The sequence below is a fragment of the Rhea pennata genome, chromosome 14 (assembly GCF_028389875.1).
Source record: "Rhea pennata isolate bPtePen1 chromosome 14, bPtePen1.pri, whole genome shotgun sequence".
Classification (NCBI taxonomy): domain Eukaryota; kingdom Metazoa; phylum Chordata; class Aves; order Rheiformes; family Rheidae; genus Rhea; species Rhea pennata.
In genome coordinates, this window is record NC_084676.1 from 3,840,965 (window position 1) to 3,860,509 (window position 19,545).

Genomic DNA, 19,545 nt, shown 5'->3' on the forward strand with positions numbered 1-19,545 from the left:
CACGCACACGCACAAAAGCCTAACACCCCATTTACAGCTGCAAGACTGCTTAGGAAAGAACATCCACGTGCAAAGAATTACCAGTGTCACAACAGCACCAAGCACCAGCACGCAGCAAAGCGGCTCTCCAAAGCCTGCCCCGAACGCGGAGGAGAGCGGCCCCGCGGCCGAGCGGCTGCTGCCTGCGCGCTCGCCGCGCTGCTTCCCGAGCTCTGCGGGAGGCGAAGGAGCGCTCGGCAGCGACCGGCGGGGCGGGGGGAGGAACCGAGCCGCGAGCGCCGCTGCGGCCGCCTGCCCGCGGCCCGGCTCGCCCAGGCCCCGGCCGGCGGCAGCTCCCGCAGCCGGCGCGGCGAGTGCCGGGCCCCGCCGGCGTTGCCGCCGGCCCGCTCGGGCCTGCTTGTGCTGCTCGTGATAAGACGGCCGTAAGCGTTACGTGGCTTCACCGCAAAGCTGATTGCTGGAATATGCAAGTACTGTTACGCTTTCTGCAAATACACAGCTTCTGGATTACAGCAGTTTCAGGAAAACTGCAGGGAAATCAGGAATACAGAAGTTTATGGTCCCAGGACATTAGAACAGTTCAAGAACGAGGCTGTCTTAAAAACAAAACAGATGGAAGAGTTTGGAGACTTTAGGGGGTCCAGCTAAAACATAACATCAAGTGCACAACATGTGAATATGGACACCGGTTTATTCCAAAAGCCTTACGCTATTCACAGCTTGACTCTTCCACATTTTAATGCGCATACGGATTCCTCCTAGCTGCTGTACGCGAGCTGCTTCGGCGGGGAGTGTATGTAATCACCTCTGCTGCGCCCGTGCCTCAGGAGCCGCTAACTGCGGGTTGCAAACTCAGCGCGGACCCCGCGGGCAGGACCCCAGGCTGGCACCCTGCAAGAGCGCTGAGCTGGGGCAATTTCTGCTCCGATTCCCCCCCAACACCTCCCCCCCCCCCCCCCCCCCCGTAGCGCTCCTCCCCAGACGAGCAGCCTCGTAGCAGGCAGGACACAGCAGGAAGCACATTGCTCCGTATCAAAACGGGGCGCAGAGAGGAATTTAGCCAACGGGCACCGATTTTGAGCCATGCAGCAGCAACAAAAAATATGTGCGGTGACAGTAACAGGGTCACACGCTGCAAAACTGCAAGAAAAATAACATTTATCCAGGATCTTTAGCCAGGTATAGGTTTCTTCGTTGCTGTTTCCTCCTCTTCCAGACACGTCCCCAGCATCAGGATTTTTCGATGCAGGCAGCATATTCCAGGTCGAAGAACGACAGTCGAGTGGCTGCACGCCCCAGCACCACCAGCGCCCGCAGGGTGACAGGATTCGGCCCTGCCTTCGGACCATGACAACCTCCCCCTACGACCCCCCCTTCCCTCCCATCATCTTTGCTGCCGACCGAACCGGAGCCCCGCTGCCACTTAAAGAAAAAAAAAAAGAAAAAGAAAAAAAAAGGGATTTAGCTAGAGAAAATATTTTCTTAACCCCTCACCTTAAGTGACCCATTTCCCCCAAGCGCCCGCGACCCGTCCCGGGGAAGGGGTAACCCGGAGCCCCGCGTTTCAACTTCTGCAGAGCCGCGGCGGCCGCGGCCGGGCACGTTACGCCGCTGAACGCGTCCTGCGAGGGGGAAGCGCCGCGGCCACCGCCGCGGCCGAACCCGCGTAAAGCGGAGCGGCGGCTCGGCTCGGCCCGGCCCGCCGCGCGGCCCCCAGCGCGACCGCGCCGCTCCCCGCCGCCCGCCGCCGTCCCGGAGCCCCGCTCCGCACCGCACCGCTCCGCACCGCTCCGCTCCGCCGGGCCGGGCCCCGCCGACCCCTGCGCGGCCGCGGCCGCTGCGGGCTCCGGCGGCACCGCGGAGACACGCACGCAAGCGAAGAGGCGTTTTTAAAGAAAACGTTTATTTACACGTCTCGGCAAGTACAAAGTATTATACATGGTCTGTGTCAACCCCAAATCTTCTTTATTATGAAACATAAGGCGCTTTCTCTAGAGTCGATGGCGAAGGGTGAGGGCGTAGGTGCTGTTTTCCGTGTGCTAAGCGCATCGGCTGGAAAGGTTAGGACAAAATAAAAGTGTGTGTTGCCTGAAAGGAGCCCTTATTACTACGGCGAATAAATTACAGATGACATTAACTTCACCTGGGACAGATGGAAGCTACTGCTTTTCGGCTTAATAGGGTTTCCTAAGCTAATGAGTCACCGGCTCCACTTAGTCCCCTCCGCTAAGCGATAGGTAGGTATTTCTTCTTCAGACTATCCTCAGAACAGGGAAAAAAAAATAGCCTTTTGTTCCAAAGCCAACCCAAAATACCTATGTTCGGATTTCGATATAAATAATCGAGGTTTTATATAGTTCCATATTAATAGTGCCCAAAATCTCGATGCATAAATAAATTAAATTATTAACACTTCTTACAAAAAGTGACATTATTTCCCTTCCTAGTGGAACACCGACACGAATGTACAAACGGAGCGGCCGGCGCGGCGGGGCCGCGCAGCGGCGGCAGCGCTGCTCCGCGCGGCGCAGCGCGGCGGCCCCGGCGCCGGCCGCGGCCGCGGCCCCGGCGCAGCGCGGCGGGCCTAGACGAGGGAGGTGACGGGCGGGATCTTGGCGCTCTCCTCCTCCCAGGGCTGCAGGTTCTGCAGCGCGAAGAGCGAGGAGTTGTGCAGGCACAGCGGGTCCGGCTGGATGGACTCGTTGAGCGACTTCTGGAAGGCGTCGTGCTGCAGCTGCAGCATCAGCCGGCTCGCCTGCTGCCGCTCGGCCTCCCGCTCCTCCGCCGTCTGCCGCCTGGGCACACACACACCGCTCAGCGCCGCGCCGCGCCGCCGCCCCACGCGCGGAAGCTCCCCCCAGGCGGGCGCGCGGCGGGGGAAGCGCGGGCGCGCACTCACCGCCACTTGGTGCGCCGGTTCTGGAACCAGGTCTTCACCTGCGCGTCCGTCATCTTGAGCGACTTGGCGAGGGCGGCGCGCTCGGCCGAGGCCAGGTACTTCTGCCGGTGGAAGCGCTTCTCCAGCTCGCAGATCTGCACCCGCGAGAAGGACGTGCGCGGCTTCTTGCGCTTGGGCGGCGTGCGGTTCTGGTAGGGGTGCCCGATGCGCCGCGTCACCGCGAAGGGCGTCAGCGCCGCCGCCGCTGCCGGGAGGCGAAGGCAGAGCCGTGAGCCCGGCGCCGCGAGCCCCGCGCGGCCCCCGCCCGCCCCCGCGGCGCGGCCCGGGCGCCCGGCGAGGGGCCCGCGCGGAGCCGCCGCCCGCCTCGCTTCCCGTGCCGGGAGGAGCGTCGCCCCTCGGAAGGCCGGCGGCGCCGGGGCAGCAGTCGAGGGAGCGCCCCCCGCCCCGCGTTTCGTTCGGGTTTCGTGTCCCCCCCGCCGGGCGGCCGTCGCTCGGGGCCCTGGCGGCTCCGCCGCGGCCCGGCGCCCGCGGCCCTACCTGTGAACCTGTCCTTGACGAAGCGGCGGCTGCTCTCCATCCAGGGGAAGTTGAGGCTGCCGAGGCTGGGCACCGCCGGCATGGCGGGGATGGCGCCGGAGATCGGCGGCGGCACGGCGCCGGGGATGGGCCTGTGCGCCGGCACCCGGATCACGCCGCCCGGCGCCAGGCTCAGGTTCACACTGTAAGATCCAGAGTCCTCGAAGGGCGCCGCGATGGCCGGGAAGGGGGCGGCGAGCGCCGGGTACGGGGCGCCGGGGCGGCCGGCGGGGCCGCCCAGGAAGGCCGCGCCGTCGGGGCCCCGCGGGGGCGGCTGGGGCGCGCTCTCCTGCTCGGGGCTGTTCAGGATCTGGTCGATGCCGAAGCTGATGGGCTCGTGCTGGTGCTGGTGCTGCTGGCCCGGCGCGCCCGTCGGCTGGTCCATGCTCGGCGGGGAGGGCTGGCGGCGGGCTCACCTCGGGGCGCGCTATAAAGCGCCGGCCGCGCCGCGCCGCGCCGCGCTGCGCCGCGCTGCGCCGCGCCGCGCTCCGCGGGCCCAGGGCGGCCCCGCGCACGCCGCGCGCAAACTTCGCCGAGCGCGCGCCGCCCCGGCAGCCGCCGCCGTCATCTCCTCGGGGCCCGGCCGCGCGCCCCGCGCCGCGTGCGCCCCCGCCGCCGCCATTGGCCGCCGCCGCCCAGCCTCTGCGCTCCCATTGGCTCCCGCCGCCCGGCACCGGCCTCGATCGCGGCAACGGGGGCCCGGGGACCGGGCCGCGGTGACATCACTGGGGCGCACGAACAATGGGGCCGGCGCGCGGGCGGGGGGGGGGCGCGGACGGGGCGGCCCCGCGGGGCGGCGGCGGCGCCGCTCTGCGCTCCGCGCTCCGCGCTGCCCCCGCGCCGCCCCCGCGCCCCTCTCTGCCCCGCGCCTCGCGGCGGCGGGCGGCTGCGGCCCGGGGCCCCGACGGCCGCCGCGGCGAGGCGCCCCGCGCGCCGCCGCCCCGGCCGGGCCCCGGCGGCGCGGGCGGGCGGCGGCGGCGGCGCCCCGGTGCGCCGCACAAAGAGATTCCGTTTTGGATTAATTGGCGTCAACAAACTTACTGCCAGGCTCGCCCGCTAAGTGAGTTTGCAGACGCTCCCTAACGTCCAAATTGGACTAAAGGCGTTAAAAATTAAATAACGTTCAAATGCATTTACTTAGTTTCCCTTTTATAGAGGGAAATGAAAACAGGGAATAGAATTTTCCTTTTAATAGAATGTAATAGTATTTGATCAGCACCTGGTAGGGCTGATGCCGTGATTTCAGGGAGCAGTGACAAGGAGGGAGTTTATTAGTTTTTAAAGCTTAGGATTCAATTACCGCAACGCGCTGAATAATTTAAACGGCAGCAGCGGAGGCAAACGGACCTGTGGAGCTGCGGGGCTTATGGCGGAAGAAATCCGCCGGCAAGGAATTAGGGAAAAAAAAAAGCACAGGGAAGGAGGGAAGGAGGGAGGCAGGAGGGAGGAGAGGGCGCTCGGCTTCCCGCAGCCGGCGCGGCGCGAGGCGCCCGGGCGCAGCGCGCGGCCGCCCCGACGGGCGCCGCGGAGCCGCCGCTGAAGTTTGCGGCGCAGCGTTGGACGTCGCGCGGGGCGCCGCACCGCGCCGGGCCGGGCCGGGCCGGGCCGCGCCGGGCCGGGCCGGGAGGACGCGGGGCTCCCGCGCGGCGCCGGCGCGGCCGCGTTGCTCAGCGGTTCTTGGACTCCGAAGGGGCTTTTCGTTACGCGGGCGGACGCCGGCGGAGCCGCAGGGAATTTCTTTCACGGCTTAATCGGATTAAGCGGAGCAAGGCGCCCCCCCGCCGCCTCCCCCGAGCCCGGCCCGGCCGCCGCGATGCTCTTACGACGATGTAACGAGGACTGTGAAATGGGCGCTTCCCGGGGCGGGGGGGGGGGGAGGTCTCCGCGCTGCCCCCGCGGCTCTGGCTGCGCAGCCCGCTGGGGCGGCGGCCGCGCCGTTGGGAGCCCCGCGCCGAGCGGGACGGAGCGGCACCGCCGGGCCGGGCCGGGCCGGGCCGGGCCGGGCCGGGCAGCGCGGCGCAGCCGGCGGCCTCGCCGGGGGCTCCGCAACCCGCCCCGGGCTGCCCCGAAGGGCCGGGCCGGGCCGGGGCGCGCTGCGGGGGCTGGCAGCAAAAAGGGGGAAAATTATAAAACAAAATAAAATACAATAAAGTAAAATAAATATAAAATAAAATAAAATAAAGTAAAATAAAGAAGGAGAAGGGGAGGGGAAGCGAATAAATAAATAAATAAAGTGACACCCAGTCCTGAATCAGGGCAGGCTTTGTTAGAGAAAATTGCAGCTTGATCTGCATAATGGGGACTCTGGATGCCCAAGGCTATCTTTTTATTGCATGTGTGTCTGCTGTTATCAATTTTGTGAACGATTTCACAGGGAGCCTGGCAGACTTGAGCTGGAATAATATGCAAAGATGAGCTTTGAATAATGAATGATGTGCTTTTAAACCAATTCCAAAGTGTCTGTGATAGTACAATATGAAAAGGGGTGGTAAGTAATAGTATATTTAAAAGGCGCTAGTATGTTTTTATTACTATATTTAAAAAGATATCTATATTATTTTTGTGAAATGGATAATATATCACAGAGTCTTTGATAATCAGCTAAACAATACATTTTTCTTTGGGAAAACTCTCCTGGTTTTTACACAGTTAAATATAGAGTATCAGCACACAGTTTTGTAATGCTTGGCTACCTTATTAAATATTAACTCTATTTTAATATTAGCTTTTAAATTTAATATGTTGACGTTGTGCAGTTTTACTTTAATTATGTTTTATAATTAATAACCCAGGACGTATGGTATCCTTAAATGCTGTTCTCCCGCAGTCGTTTCGTTTCGCCGCTCCCCCTGCGCAGCCCCGCGCAGCCCCGCGCAGCGCAGGTGCCGCTTGCTCCGCGCGCTGCGGGACCGGCGCGGCTTCCCCGGGCGCTCCGGCCGCCGCCTCCCCCTCGGGGGGCAGCGCTCGCCCCGGCCGCGGCTGCCCGAGCGGCGGGCGCGGAGCCCCCTCGCCCGCCGGGCGCCCTGCGCCGCGCGCAGGGCAGCGCCGCTGCACGCCCAGAGCGCGGCCGCCCCGGCCGGGGGCTGCGGTCTCTCCCCCCCACTCCCCCCCCGGCCCTCGGCTCGGGCGCCTCCGGGCTGGGGCCGGGGGCTTTGCGCTGGGGCAGCCCCCGTTCACGGGACCCAGCGGGGTGGAAACAATCCTGCACCCTGCAGGGCTCCAGGCGGGCCCCAGCCCTCCCCCGGCCCGCTGTGGGGCAGGTGCCAGGCATAGCACAGTATGGCACGGCACAGCCTGGCATGAGATGGCCTTGCACGGCATGGCGTAGAGTAGCACGGCAGGGCACAGCGTAGCGAGGCATTGCATAGCACAGGATGGCACAACATGGCCTGGCTTTGCATTGCATGGCGCGGCACAGCCTGGCATGGCACAGCAAAGCCTGCCTTTGCATTGCACGCCATAGCACAGTCTGGCATGGCATGGCACAGCCTGGCTTTGCATTGCACGCCATAGCACAGCGTGGCATGACATGGCACAGCCTGGTTTTGCATTGCATTGCACAGCGCAGCATGGCATGGCATGGCAGAGCCTGGCTTTGCATTGCATGGCATGGCACAGCATGGCAGAGCCTGCTGTGGCACCATTGCATCACCTTGCATGGCCCGGCACGGCACAATCTGGCATGGCACGGCACAGCAGGCCTGGCCCAGCATGGCACAAGGGCTGCCTGGCGCCGAGCAGCCACGCGCTGCAGAGCTCCTTGGCCCCGCACAGGGCAGGGCCCTTCCTGGCAGCTGGCCAGTGCAAGGGTGCAGGGGGCTGGGGTACCGTGGGGCGCCATGGGGCGCTGTGGGGCACCAGGCCCTGGACCTGCCGCTGCTGCACCTGCAGCTGTTTTCTGCCACGCCGTGGAGCAGGGGAGCGCTCGGCCGCCCGCTGCGGAGACACCACGAATTTCCACGCGTGCATTAGAGGCACGGCGGGGCTCCGGCCGCCCCTTCGACGCGGGGGGCGCTCACGGTGCCGTCCTGCGAAGGGGGCGCAGAGGGACGGCGCCGCGCCGGGGGCTTTCCGAGCCGCTTGCTCCTCCGTTTTCCTCTTTCATATACTTGGAGCCTGCCGGGTTTTTCGACTAAATATGCCTTTTGTTGGGCAAATTGCATTAGGATGGATGCCACAGGTACCCATTAAGGTTTTTATTTATCGTGATACCGTTTGGATCTCACACTTATAAATAACTTATGTTATGGCTTTTGTTTGCAGAAATGTAACTTCCATATTTTATTACGCTTTCTGTAAACCTCAAGCAGAAGGTTGTCGGAGAAGCGCTCTTAACAGCAACCTAAACTAAGGTACATAAAATCTGCACTAACATTATTTTTTAATACAGCAAGGAAGCGCGTTACCCCTCCGCAGTTTGAAAGGTTTGCTGTCATCATAAACTCCCCCTACGATAAAACATTAACAAGTCTCAGGAATTGTTTTATAAAGCGTGCGTGTTCTCGCGGCCGGCGTTCGCGGAGCCGCCCCGCGCGAGCGCGGCCGCGCGCCCCAGCTTCGCGTTTCCCCGCCGCGCTCCCTTGGGCGAGCGGGACCGAAACGCTTGCCAAGGGCTGCTTTAGGGGACGGCTTATTCCCCCTCCTCCCAGAAAGGCGAAACGCTTCCCGGAGAGTCGGTTGCCGGCTCTTTTCACTAATGCGTTTGGGGGGGAAACGCGATGTATTTTCCGCTCCCGGGCTGTTTGCGCTGTCAGCCAGCAAGGCATTGCAGGGGCTCCGCAAACCGACCCGGGCTGCGCCCACCTCCGGCAGCGCCCTTCCCAAGCGCCGAATTCAGACACCTAACGCGGAAACTGGAGTCCCCGACCCCCCTCTCCGCTCTGCTCTCCAGATCCGAGCCGCCGAGCGAGCACCGTGCTGCGACCACCTACTCCCCGTCAGCTCCCGGCCTCGGCCGCTAACCGAGGCGAAGTGCTGCAAGGTGATGGAAGGGTTTAAACAGCAAAGCCGCCCGGAAAGGGGCCGGCGCTGCGCGGTGCCCCGCGCCGAGCGGAGCCCGTCCCCCAGCTCACGCGCTAACGCACACGCCTGCGGAAAGATGCGGAAAGTAACAGCTGCACAGAAAAAAAAAAAAAGGGGCAGAAAAAAAACATCTGTGGGAAATGTCGATGTGAACTTTTGCTCCTCGTTGGCCCCAATAAAAAGTTTAGGTTTTTATCTAAAAAGTGCTGAAATATTACCAATACGCAAATGTAAGAAAAGCATGAAAAATGCATTGAATAGACTATTTACATTAAAAAGAAAAAAATCCACGATTCAATAGCAGCAGTTTACCATTGCCCATAATAGCTTTTGGACATTATAAATCAATTGGCTTATTGCTTAAATAGTTGTAATTTCTGTTAGCTGTTGCTTCAGCTCATCTGGGCGGCTCGGCAGCCCGCGCAGCAACTCGTACCCACCGCGGGGCGAAGCGAGCTGGTCCACGGCCCAGCCGGGGCGAGCACAAGCCGGAGCCCCCGGATTTCGCCGGGCGCGCACCGAGCTCTGTACGATCCCCGACGGGTGAAGAGGAATCTGCCAAGCTGCCTGGTTCAGATGCAGGCTTCCGTCGCCACCGTGCCACACACCTTTCTCTGCACCTGCTCCCCCCCCCTTTTTTTGGGGGGGTGGCAAGTGGATTTAATTCTTCTTCAGCAGCGTTTCAGCATTTAACAACTGTATTTTTTCCATGTTTTTCCAGTTTCCAAGGGCCCGGAAAACGTGTACTTGTGAAACTAAAGTACTGCCAGTATTTTATTAAGGGCTGTTACATTATCCCTTCTTTTATTACCTGCAACATTCGTGATTTCTGTGTCATATTTATAGGCTAAAATGCTTATTTTAAGTCTTCTACTTTGTTGCCCGCTTTGCCGTAATCCACCTGTGCTGAAAAGAAATATATAACATTTTGTAGAAAAATAGCAATTTTATTATTTCAAAGCGATGTCATATAAAATTTGTACCGTTTTTCATCTCATTTTCAAACAAATACGACCTCAGTGAAAGTGAGCTGGGATTTCTTCAGTGATCAGAAATATCACCTACTAAGATGGACCGAATTGAGAATCATTAACTAATACAAGTTTAGAAGCAATGCATATTTATTTTGTTCTTTGGTTAAGTACTGTTTCTACACCACTTCATAAAGATAAAAGAACAAGATAATAAATTCTGATAAGAAAGGCTGAAAATGTTCTTCAAGCTAAGGCTGATTTTACATCTTTTTCACTATTATAAATCCTGACATTTAGGCCAGAGATATAAAAAGGCAGAAGTTATCTTAAAAAAATAGTTTTCACGAGGGTCAAAATCTATCTAACAATATAGCGGGCTTCCAAAACTTTCAAAGTTGGTGTTTTAGTCAGTGCTCTGGTTTCCAAAGTCATCGTCAACTCATCATGTCTAAATTGCCGGGATCCAAGGCCCCTTCGCTGCGCAGAGCTTCGGCCATGTCTCTTCGAAAGACGGACATGTTCTGAGTGAACCTGGGAAAAGGAAATCCCAAATGTTTGGTTGAACAAAACCTGTTACTGAAGATATTTATTTAAACAACTGGTAAAAAGAGCAACTTAAATGTAAAATAAATGGAGAGAAAAACAGAGGAAAACTTGCAAACAAAATCCCTAGCTGCCCTCAAGAATCAGCCCTACAAAATGTAAGCAAATAAACATATGCAGGCAGCATTATAAACTCAACCTACCAGCAACGTGAAACATTTAAAAAGGCAGTTGGGAAGGGAATGCCACGGGCAACCTTTCCGTCTCGCACGGCTCGGAACGCGTCCTCATGCTCCCCAAACTCCGCTGCTGGCTCTCTGCGACGTGTCCAGCTGGTCTCCAAGTCCAGGCCAGCTCAGACCTACCTTCCTTTCTCAGGAGTGCTGGCAGAGTACAACCTGCCTCCCAGTGAAATGTGCTACCATTATCCATCTGGCACAGAATGAATTCACCAAAATATTCCCAAACGGCTCTCTGCTGGCAGGTATAGGAGGGGAAGTCCATCCGGTGGTATCAACACCTGAACCTCAGTGACAGCTCTGACTTAGCCTTCATGACAGTCCAAATCTGATCTACTTCCTTGGTCTGTCTCTGCTTGAAATGAAGCGTTTAATTGCTATTTATCACATCTAATATGTATATTAACAAAGAAATCCCCCAACTAATTTAAAAAGTCAGAAACTTTTGTTTGATCCTCTCCGTTTAGGCTCTTCAAGTGTTTCTTTTGTTCGCCGCCGCAAGGCGCTGTGTCAGACCCTGCAGGCTCGCTGGCGCGAAGCTGAGGACGGTTCCCGCAGAGCGGCTCACTAGGGTTCCTGCCTGCAGAGCACTCGGTGCGCACAAGCGCTTACAAAACGGAGCGAGCTCGGTGAAAGTCTCTTCGCAGGACCAGGGCTACCAACCCTTCCTGACTGGGCCCGCTGTAGTATATTTTATGGATATGTGTGGCAGCAACGTGGTAAACTGGGGCTTGTGTGTGGCAATACAGGATGCAATTACGAGTTCATTCTTTATTCTATTCATAATTTTCTACTTTTGCGTTGATTTCCTTACTAATGGAAATTGATTTCGGCTCAAATTTAGACAAACGCAGTTAAAAGAAGCCTCCTGCTCCACAGAGTAAATCCGAGTATGGTTACAAATCAAGAACTGAGAACAGAAAAACCATCGTATTAAGTCATGCCACTCGTTGGGGAAGTGGTGGCTTACAAGTCTTCCCAAGCCTGACAGGCGGAGGCTGCTGAGACGGGAGAGCTGCTCCTTCTGCCGCACCCTCTGCATCGCCTCTCCACCCGCAGCCGGGCCGCCCCGGCCGCGCTTCCGCCCCCGCGAGCCTCCTCCCCGCTGCCTCTTTTAGAGGACCCCGCAGAGAGGGAAACGCACTTTAAACCCGTGTGTGCGTGAACCAGCGTTTGCTGAATGCCGTGGCTGCAGGCAGCCCGGCCGAGAGGCTCTGTCGGCTCCCCGCGCGGGAAGAGCGCAGGCAGCGGAGAGCGGGATTGCCCCCCGCCGCTGCCAGCCTGGAGGCGACGGGGCAGTTCAGCCTCTTCCCCACTCGCTTTCCCTGCGCTCAGACTGGAGCATTTAACGGTCCCCTTTCTGGGGAACGAGGCAGCTCACAGAAAGCGCCTACCAAAGTACGCCTTCCTCAGAAATGAGTGTTTTCTTAAGGACTTCTTCCCATCAGTAAATATGAACAGATAGGGAACTAAGAAACCAGCTAGCTAAAAGAATGAGTTTTACTCGGTTTTTCATCTGTTCTTTTTTCTTTTTTAATCCTGAAGGACCGCTCAGTCAAACGAATCCCCTCGGAGTTCACAGCTGTAAGGTCAGACTGTCCCCTACAGCCTGCCACTACCAGCTTGGTTTTCCCTCGGTTTTAACGGACGTTGTCTTTCCTCGTGGCAATATATATGTTATATTCATAACATACAGGAAGCCACAAAACGTCGGAGTGACGCTCACGGATGCAAACTCCGTACTCTTCCCACTTTGGTTCCCAACCCCTATCCTCCTTCCTCTGGCTATCGCCTACCCTGAGGCCATAGGGAATTTACACATTTGATATTGGAATTTTACAGGAAAATGAAACAAAATTATGCAAAGCTACTTAAGCATTAAACAAGGTCAGCCTAATTTTCACATCAACAGCAGAGGATTATGACCCATCCGAGATTTCTGACTTTCAGGAAGTTACAAGCTGTAATTCCTCCCAAGAAGTCAGAGAAATAAAACCACCAAATGGCTTCAGCCATCATTTCTCTCCAAGACCTTTTCCAGTTTGTTCCAAGCTTGCCAGGAAGTTCTGCAGTCTGCACTGAGATAATGTCTCTATACTATTAAGATTTTGTTCTGGATGAATAATGCACATGGAGTAGAAAACACAGCTAGCTAGTAACCAAAAGTAAGCGTGACTATTAACAGCAGCCACCCTCTCCGTTTCTTTTGTGGCGACTTCCATTCCGTTTTTCTCATCAGGACAAGATCGGGTGAATTTATGATTTGTGTTTAAAAAAAAAAAAAAAAGGTTAATGTCATGTTAATCTTCAATGTGTAATTGGCCCTACTGGATCCTTTCCCATGCTGCCATCTCGCAAGCAGTTGCCTAAGCCAGATGCCAGCAAGCAAAGGCTGTCAGAAGAGCAGCACCACTGGAGGCTGAAGGAAGTGCTTTGTCAGAGAGACTTAAGGTTGAAGAAGGGGAGCTCTTGGGCTCACCTGCTGTAATGATGCAGGTTTCCCCAAGCAAAAAAAAAAAAAAAAAAAAAAAACAGCAGATGTGGTCTGGCAAACCTAGACTTTGTGATTAAGCTATAAAATATATTTCTGATCAAGACAATACCATTACTAAATGTTCAGGGTCTAAATGTTAAGTGTAAGGATGAATTCTTTCATAGAATATTATCTTTTAAAAGGAAGCTAAAAGGAATGGTAGCTTAACATCACCCAGATTACTTTCTATGCTGTATTTTTTTCTAATGAAAGGTTCTTCTTGTCTCTTATTCTTTCAGCTCACTTTTGTGTTATGAACTTACCTGTCTCTGTTCTTTATCAAAAGGTTTTGCTCAACTCCTTCCATAAGATTCCTAAAGCACTGGTCAACGACTTCGCGTTTATTGTCCGGCTGGCTGGTTATCAAGGTTGCCCTTAGTTCACTGAAGTACTAGGATAAAATAAAAAAAAAAAGTAGAGAATATTTACAAATGAAAGCTGGGAATTTAAAAGCAGGGTTACTCACCTGGGCCTGGAGCATTCCTGAGCAAGTATTTCACATGTAGCTCTCTATGAGATACTGATGGCACCGCTTGTCCTAGCGGATCATTTCAGCAGCACCCAAGCGCTGCTCCACCTTTGAAGGGGCCCTTTTCTCTTCTCTGCTTTTTCAGTTTCAAATTCAAACTCTACTCTCAGAAAGAGGAGATGGTGAGCTGGGAAACTCAACGTGCAGGCTTGCTGCAAGGAACTGCAGTTACAAGCAATCCATAGACTAGCTAGACCAGAGTTTGTTACTTTAGGACAAACTTTAGTTTACTCTGGAAACACAGAACTGGAGGGACCTCTCCAGATATCAACTACCATGCTACTGTGGCCGAGCAAGTCATATAATCCTGTTTAATCTTTATTATATTGGCTGCCTCAATCTAACTCTTAGGGCCTTGGGCACAAGCACATCCATGCTATGAACATTGATACAGACAATTATTCGGAGGAGAATGACCCATTCCGATGAATCCGTGCTCAGGTAGCTGGCAGAAGGTTGGGGCAGTCTGATACTGTAATTAAGAGGGAAGGAACGTTGCTGGTACTATACACCCCATTTTACAGTATCTTCTCCCTGTCTAAGCATTCAAGAGACAGGAGGAACAGCGGTTTGATTCTATCTCCAACACTGTTACTGTAAAGTTCCACCAATCCAAACTGCATCATCAGCAACCAAAAGTCAGAGATATGTAGACGCCACATTACCATGAATGTGGTCTTTGGGCTTCAGAACGGTTACAAAGAACCACAGGTAAAATGACCTTACTTGTAACTGCTCAACCGATTCTGTCAAAGGCATACTTGCACACGTAGAAGAGCCCAAATTCATGCCCAAATTTCAGGTGCATAATGAGGAAAACTTGTTAATGGTGGGCTGAAAATCAGTTTTCAGTATTCAAAACGTGGCAGACTTTTGAAGTTAATTTAATTTAAAAAATCCATCAAGTTGCATGGTACTGCACAGAAAGTTAAAATACAGAAACCTGTTAAATCGCAGACTGCTGTGTAAAACCCGTTGAACACATCTCATATTAAACACCTAAGTTTCCCATCAAAACTCTGCTCTCCTGTATACAAGAAAAAATAGGGGATAACAAAAGAATCTATAGTAAAACCTTAAAATTCTAAACCTATGCTCTGACAAATCAACAGGATTATAGCAAGTGCAAATTTCTTTAACATTTGCTTGCAAAATTACTTACACTCAATCCACTTCCTTTCAAACCAGAAAAGGCCTGTATTATGCATCTTTGCTATCCACAACTAGCGCAGTCCTGCAAGGAAGGCAGCAGCTCATCACACAGCTAGCTCCCAAACTACTTAGGAACTCAAAATTTTAATCACCTGAGAGCTGCAGGAAAAGATGGAATATCTGCCTGCAGCCAATCCACGCCAGCAGCCTAGTCTCAAGGTGAAAAATGCCCGGTTAACTTTAGAGAAGGCCACAACTCCAAGACTTTGTCCGTTGTCCATCAGTTGCTTTTGCAACAGGAGCATTCCAAGAATTTCTTTAAAATCAACTCCATAACAGGAAGTGTGAACAGCACCCTCAAGTAATAGCAAAGAAAATTATCTTTAGCAGTGGCCTAACATTAATGATCAGAGCACCTCCACTGGTATCAGCAACCCAGCCTTGGGGAGCTGTCCTGAGCCCCAGGGCTTTTGAGGCTTCTCTAGAGTACCACTGCTTTTACCAGTCGGTGCAAACACCCGAGTTCTTCCTTGGCTGAAGGACAACAGCTAAAAAGGGACACTGTTGCTACCAGATCAGAACACACATGGGTTTTTTTGCCAATCTCTTGCCACTAGGATTCAAATTAAACTTACGCTGCTGCACTGAAGTAAGGGGACAATGTCAGGAGCCACTTTTAACCAACCCATTGCACAGCAAGGTGACACTGTCTCAAAAAATTCAGCATCGTTTTAGGGTGGGCGTCACAGCACAATTCCCATTTTGGCACAGCTACCCCTACAGGGACAAGGACGTGTACGTCCCAGTTTTTCAGAGTCCCTGAGTAAGCCCAATCCCTTCCTTCTGAGATGAACTAGAGCAAAGAAGATCCCACTAAAACAAAGGAAGGGCAGAACAAGCAGTAAAAGTAAAACACAGTGGGTGCCTGCTATCACAGGAACTGTGGAGACACAGGCTCGACCTGAAATAAAGAAATCCATTTTCAATAACAAAACCAGCGGTGCACTGAAACGACCTAAGGAAAGAGACCTTTAACAGCCATGTAAGCAGGCTTCCTACTTTTTCTGCCGAACAAGAAATAAATGTGCTCGATGCAAAAAGGACAACGCAAATACTGTAAATTATTCGTATTGATTCTATGAAATTCCGTTTCCTGTTCTCCATCCTTCTACGAGAAATGTAGGACTTGTTCCTAAGTAAAGATGCTTGTACATATCCATGTCTGCTTAACAGAACACAGAGTCATTAGAACTAGTCTAATTTCAGTAAAAAGAATATTCTGCCAGTCACAAATCTTTTCCTTATGATTTACAGCTCCACGGTTTTATCTTCAAGTGAAATATTTAATTTCTTCTCATACTGAAGCAGCTAACATCAAAACCACATAATTAATATATAGTCAGGCTAATACTTAAATGCTATAAATCAGAAGCATTATATAAACAAAAATGTCGTCTTGAACAAGATTGGGAATGCGCAGAACTACTTATTTCCCACTTTTATAATGATGCGGTGACTCAGAGCAGATAGAAAATGATTAGTTTTCCTTCCAAAGTAGGAAATATTGCTTCCATCTGTAAAGTATAATATTGTGATGTCATAAAGTTTTCCTAAACACTGAATTTACCCTTATTCCCTCTCAATCATTTTAAAAGAACTGCTCTCTCTTATAGAGCTTGGATTTAAATCACAATAACACACCAAGAAGATGAATGACAGTGCTATTGGATATGGCTAAAATTGGATCCTTCAGCACAGGTGAATGATGAGACAGCGCTTCTCTTCTTGATATATTTTCTTCTTCTATTAGTTTCCTTCCATAGCTGGGATTTCAGTTTGAATTTTAATGTATGCGGTTGCTGCTAATCTTAGTGTCTTATTTTTTTCCAGCACCCTCTTATTGTATAGACAATTCATTCTCCAAAGCAGTAATACACTGAGGCTTGTGACTGCCCCAGAGATAAAGCAATTCAGAATAAAGTTAGAGCTAGCTCTGAAGTATGGAGAATACAACAGGTCAGTATCTTCCGAAACAGTGCCTTGCCGCACAAGAAAATGTGCACATTTAGATCAGCCCATATTCATTCATTCAGATGGTTTCCATTTGAGACAATACTGTCTACACTAAGTCACGAGGGAAACATGATGGGTATATCTAAACTCAGTGTTCGGATTTTATTGAAAGGGCAAATTGCAGAATATTTCCTGTTTTACTGACTCTGCCACAGATGCACACAATCCAAATTGCAATCATTGCGTGTGCTTAAGTGTAGAGGCTTAGATAATCCCCCCCAGCCAGTTGTTCTTGTGAAATGCTCCAGAAAAAAAAAATTGGTTAACTATTTCTCTAAGAAGCAATTTTTCTGATTTGATTTCCATAGTGTTCTTGTTTCAGATTTCTATCTAAAAGCCACATGAGCTTGCATAATTTCAATTTCTGCTTAATTATAAAAAGCAAAAATCCAACATTTTTATTATAAAAAAAATTAACTATACTTGCACGATCTAAGGCTGGACATAAGTGTTGGGGTAAAAGTTTGAGAGGATTTTCCATCAAAATGAAATCACTCAGCCTTTGTGAATGAATCTGTAAACCAATAAAGTAGATGAGTTGAATATTACTCTTTACTCCTAGTGTGGACATAAGGAAGCAAAGTCTCAAGGAAAGAGACAGAGGGTTTGAAAGCACAACGGCAGCTTTGTACAATATAGCATAATGTATCTGAGCTACGTGGGCATATGAAGAGTGAATCTGGCAGAATTTCTGAAATACTCACTTTCTCATTGAGGAGTATAAGTCCTAGTAGTGGTCTTGACACAGACCACTGGTTCCTGCAGTCTTCAAAAATGATGGTGTTCATTAGGATTGACATCATCTGAAAGAAAATTCAAATGGGTTACATTAATATGGATACCGCTGTTATACTGTATGATTTGGAGAGAAGGAAAAATTAATGATGTCTTGACTAACCATGCTGAAATCACTGAACTCTCATACAGGACTGTGACATCTCACAAGTCATCCTTCAAAATAAGTATTTCCACAACCAGAACTACTGCCTGGAGAAAGCCGAAGAAAATGAATGTCAAAGGTCTGCTCCAGAAAAGAAGTTATAATCACAGAGGATGAAACAAATACAAATTGAGATTTAGAGTTGTGTTCATTTCAGATACAGACTTTGATATCGCTCCAGGGATCTGCCCCCTTGTCACACTGCTTCCCGTGGAGTAATACGTATGTGAGCAGTAATCTGTATTAGTTTCAGACTAATCCCTAGGCGCTATTCAAGATTCTGGTTTTCTCAACCCTACCCTTTTTCTTGCATGAAACTGCAAGGCATTTGAATGGAGCACTCCCTATTTTGATGGGGGCAAGCATGATTCAGCAAAGTGTCTAGAAATCCACGTACCATTTCTACCTCAGGTACAAACCCTGCAGGCGATCTTCGATGTTTTACTTCTGCGACTTATCTGAGGAGCTCTGCGGCGGGGATAAAGCCGCTCAATCAGTTTTGGAAAGCAATGAGATCTATCAGAGCATACACTTAAGCACTATTAGCGCCCAAATAAATGATCTGGAGTTCCCTTTGTGGGTTGGTTGGCATGTAACCAGAGCCTTCAGACCAGTCCACAAGGAGTACTCTCCTTCTCGGGCCTTTTCTGGGCTTGCTGTGCAGCTACACCTCCACCAGCAAGTAGCTAGGAAAGGCAGACTTATTTTAGGGATTGGCACAACTTTTGTAAAAAGAGCTAACAAAATAACTATAGAATCCATTTACAGATAAAATGCTCTGACATATCCTGGAGACACGTTAGTCTACAATGCCAAAGGCCACAACACATAAGAACCTAAAAACATTACTCAGAGATTAAACAGAGTGAAAATTTGTAAAATGTCACCAGTAAATAGTTTGACTCACATTTATAAAATATCTACACCCTAAAACCAAACATAGAGGAAGTAGAAAGTCATTAAATCCTTTCTTCTAGACCAATGAGTAGCTACGAGCAAGGTCTCCAGAGAGCTGCCACACTGCAAAATAGCCTGTAATAACTGACCAAGCCTAAGTCAAACAGCATGTTTCACTAAATGAAAAAGATGAATCCTAGCAGTACAGATCACTTGCAACACAGAAAATAGAGATATCCACAAATTATTTGAGTTTTTGAGTTAGGAACACATGCTCTGGTGTGGGAAAGGCCAATCTTTCACCTGATTACCCAGTTTACATGGCTGGCAAACTATTTTTCCATTACTCATCGGACAAAAACAGTCCTATATTGCTTCGGTATTCATGCAAGCAATTCAAAAAGCTAGGCAAGCCCTCATAGAAACTTACTTTCCAACCATGAACGGTAATTATAATTTCTTATAATTTCATTCATCTCCAGGTTTTGATCTCGGCAGCTGTTAGGACAGAAGCATTTCTCAAGGAACGAAATAAAACTGCCTCAGCTGAAATTTAGTTAGGGCACCAAGACTGGTATACTTACATTTCTTAGAAAAAGTGCTATACGTATAGAAAGATTTCCAAAGTGGTGCTTAACCTAAAAATGGCATGCTAAGCAACAAGTACACATCTGACGCAGAGGGAAGAGTGTCAGCTCTTCAGCTTTATCAGACAACTCATGGGATGCCTTTAAGGTCTCTAGTCCTGAATTGCTACTAAATTGCAAATGAACTGCAAAGTAAATATTCTAGGAAAGTTTTTGGCCTAAATCTGGAAATGAACCCCTCAACCCTCCAAAAAACATTCACCAGGGAGACACTTACTTGTCTCTGTGCATAAGTAGTTCAGCCAGTACTGAAATACAGCAAGGAATACAGTATCTTGTTACAATTCACAGCAACAAAGACAACATAAAAAGCAATCTAGGTAAAAGTGACAGGATAGGAAGCAGCGAGAGTTTCCCTCCCAGTTGCAAGTATTTCTTCTGACAAAACCCAGCATCAAATGTTTCTGTTTCACTTCTGACTCTAAGTAGGAGCGAAAGAGTGCCTTTGCAGCACTCAGAATCAGTGCAGGGAACAAGCCAGCGTTCAAGATTTAGTCAGAGCCTTTCAAATACACATAACG

General features: G+C 51.4%; 2 protein-coding genes across 2 annotated transcripts in view; both read right to left on the bottom strand.

Moving 5' to 3' along the window:
- Positions 1 to 2,584: 2,584 nt before the first annotated feature.
- TLX3 (T cell leukemia homeobox 3) lies at positions 2,585 to 3,860 on the bottom strand. Its single transcript, XM_062587516.1, has 3 exons — positions 3,437 to 3,860; positions 2,900 to 3,143; positions 2,585 to 2,795 (listed from the first exon to the last, which is right to left on the bottom strand). Exons 1-3 carry the CDS (start codon positions 3,858 to 3,860, stop codon positions 2,585 to 2,587), a joined length of 879 nt encoding a protein of 292 aa, XP_062443500.1.
- Positions 3,861 to 9,423: 5,563 nt separating this feature from the next.
- The window catches only part of RANBP17 (RAN binding protein 17), a 164,036-nt gene continuing 153,914 nt past the window's right edge, over positions 9,424 to 19,545 (bottom strand). Inside the window, exons 27-29 of the mRNA XM_062587700.1 lie at positions 17,245 to 17,343; positions 13,050 to 13,177; positions 9,424 to 10,002 (exon numbers count right to left, since the gene is read on the bottom strand). Of these exons, the coding sequence (XP_062443684.1) occupies positions 9,906 to 10,002; positions 13,050 to 13,177; positions 17,245 to 17,343 (324 nt within the window). The 3' untranslated portion in view covers positions 9,424 to 9,905. The remainder of the gene's footprint in view (positions 10,003 to 13,049; positions 13,178 to 17,244; positions 17,344 to 19,545) is intronic.

Excerpts from the sequence above, each read along its gene's own strand:
- TLX3 (XM_062587516.1), bottom strand. The coding sequence starts at position 3,860 with ATGGACCAGCCGACGGGCGCGCCGGGCCAGCAGCACCAGCACCAGCAC. Across the intron at positions 3,144-3,436 it reads CGTCAAGGACAGGTTCACAG|CGGCGGCGGCGCTGACGCCC; the intron begins GTAGGGCCGCGG and ends GCCTCCCGGCAG. Across the intron at positions 2,796-2,899 it reads AACCGGCGCACCAAGTGGCG|GCGGCAGACGGCGGAGGAGC; the intron begins GTGAGTGCGCGC and ends GTGTGTGCCCAG.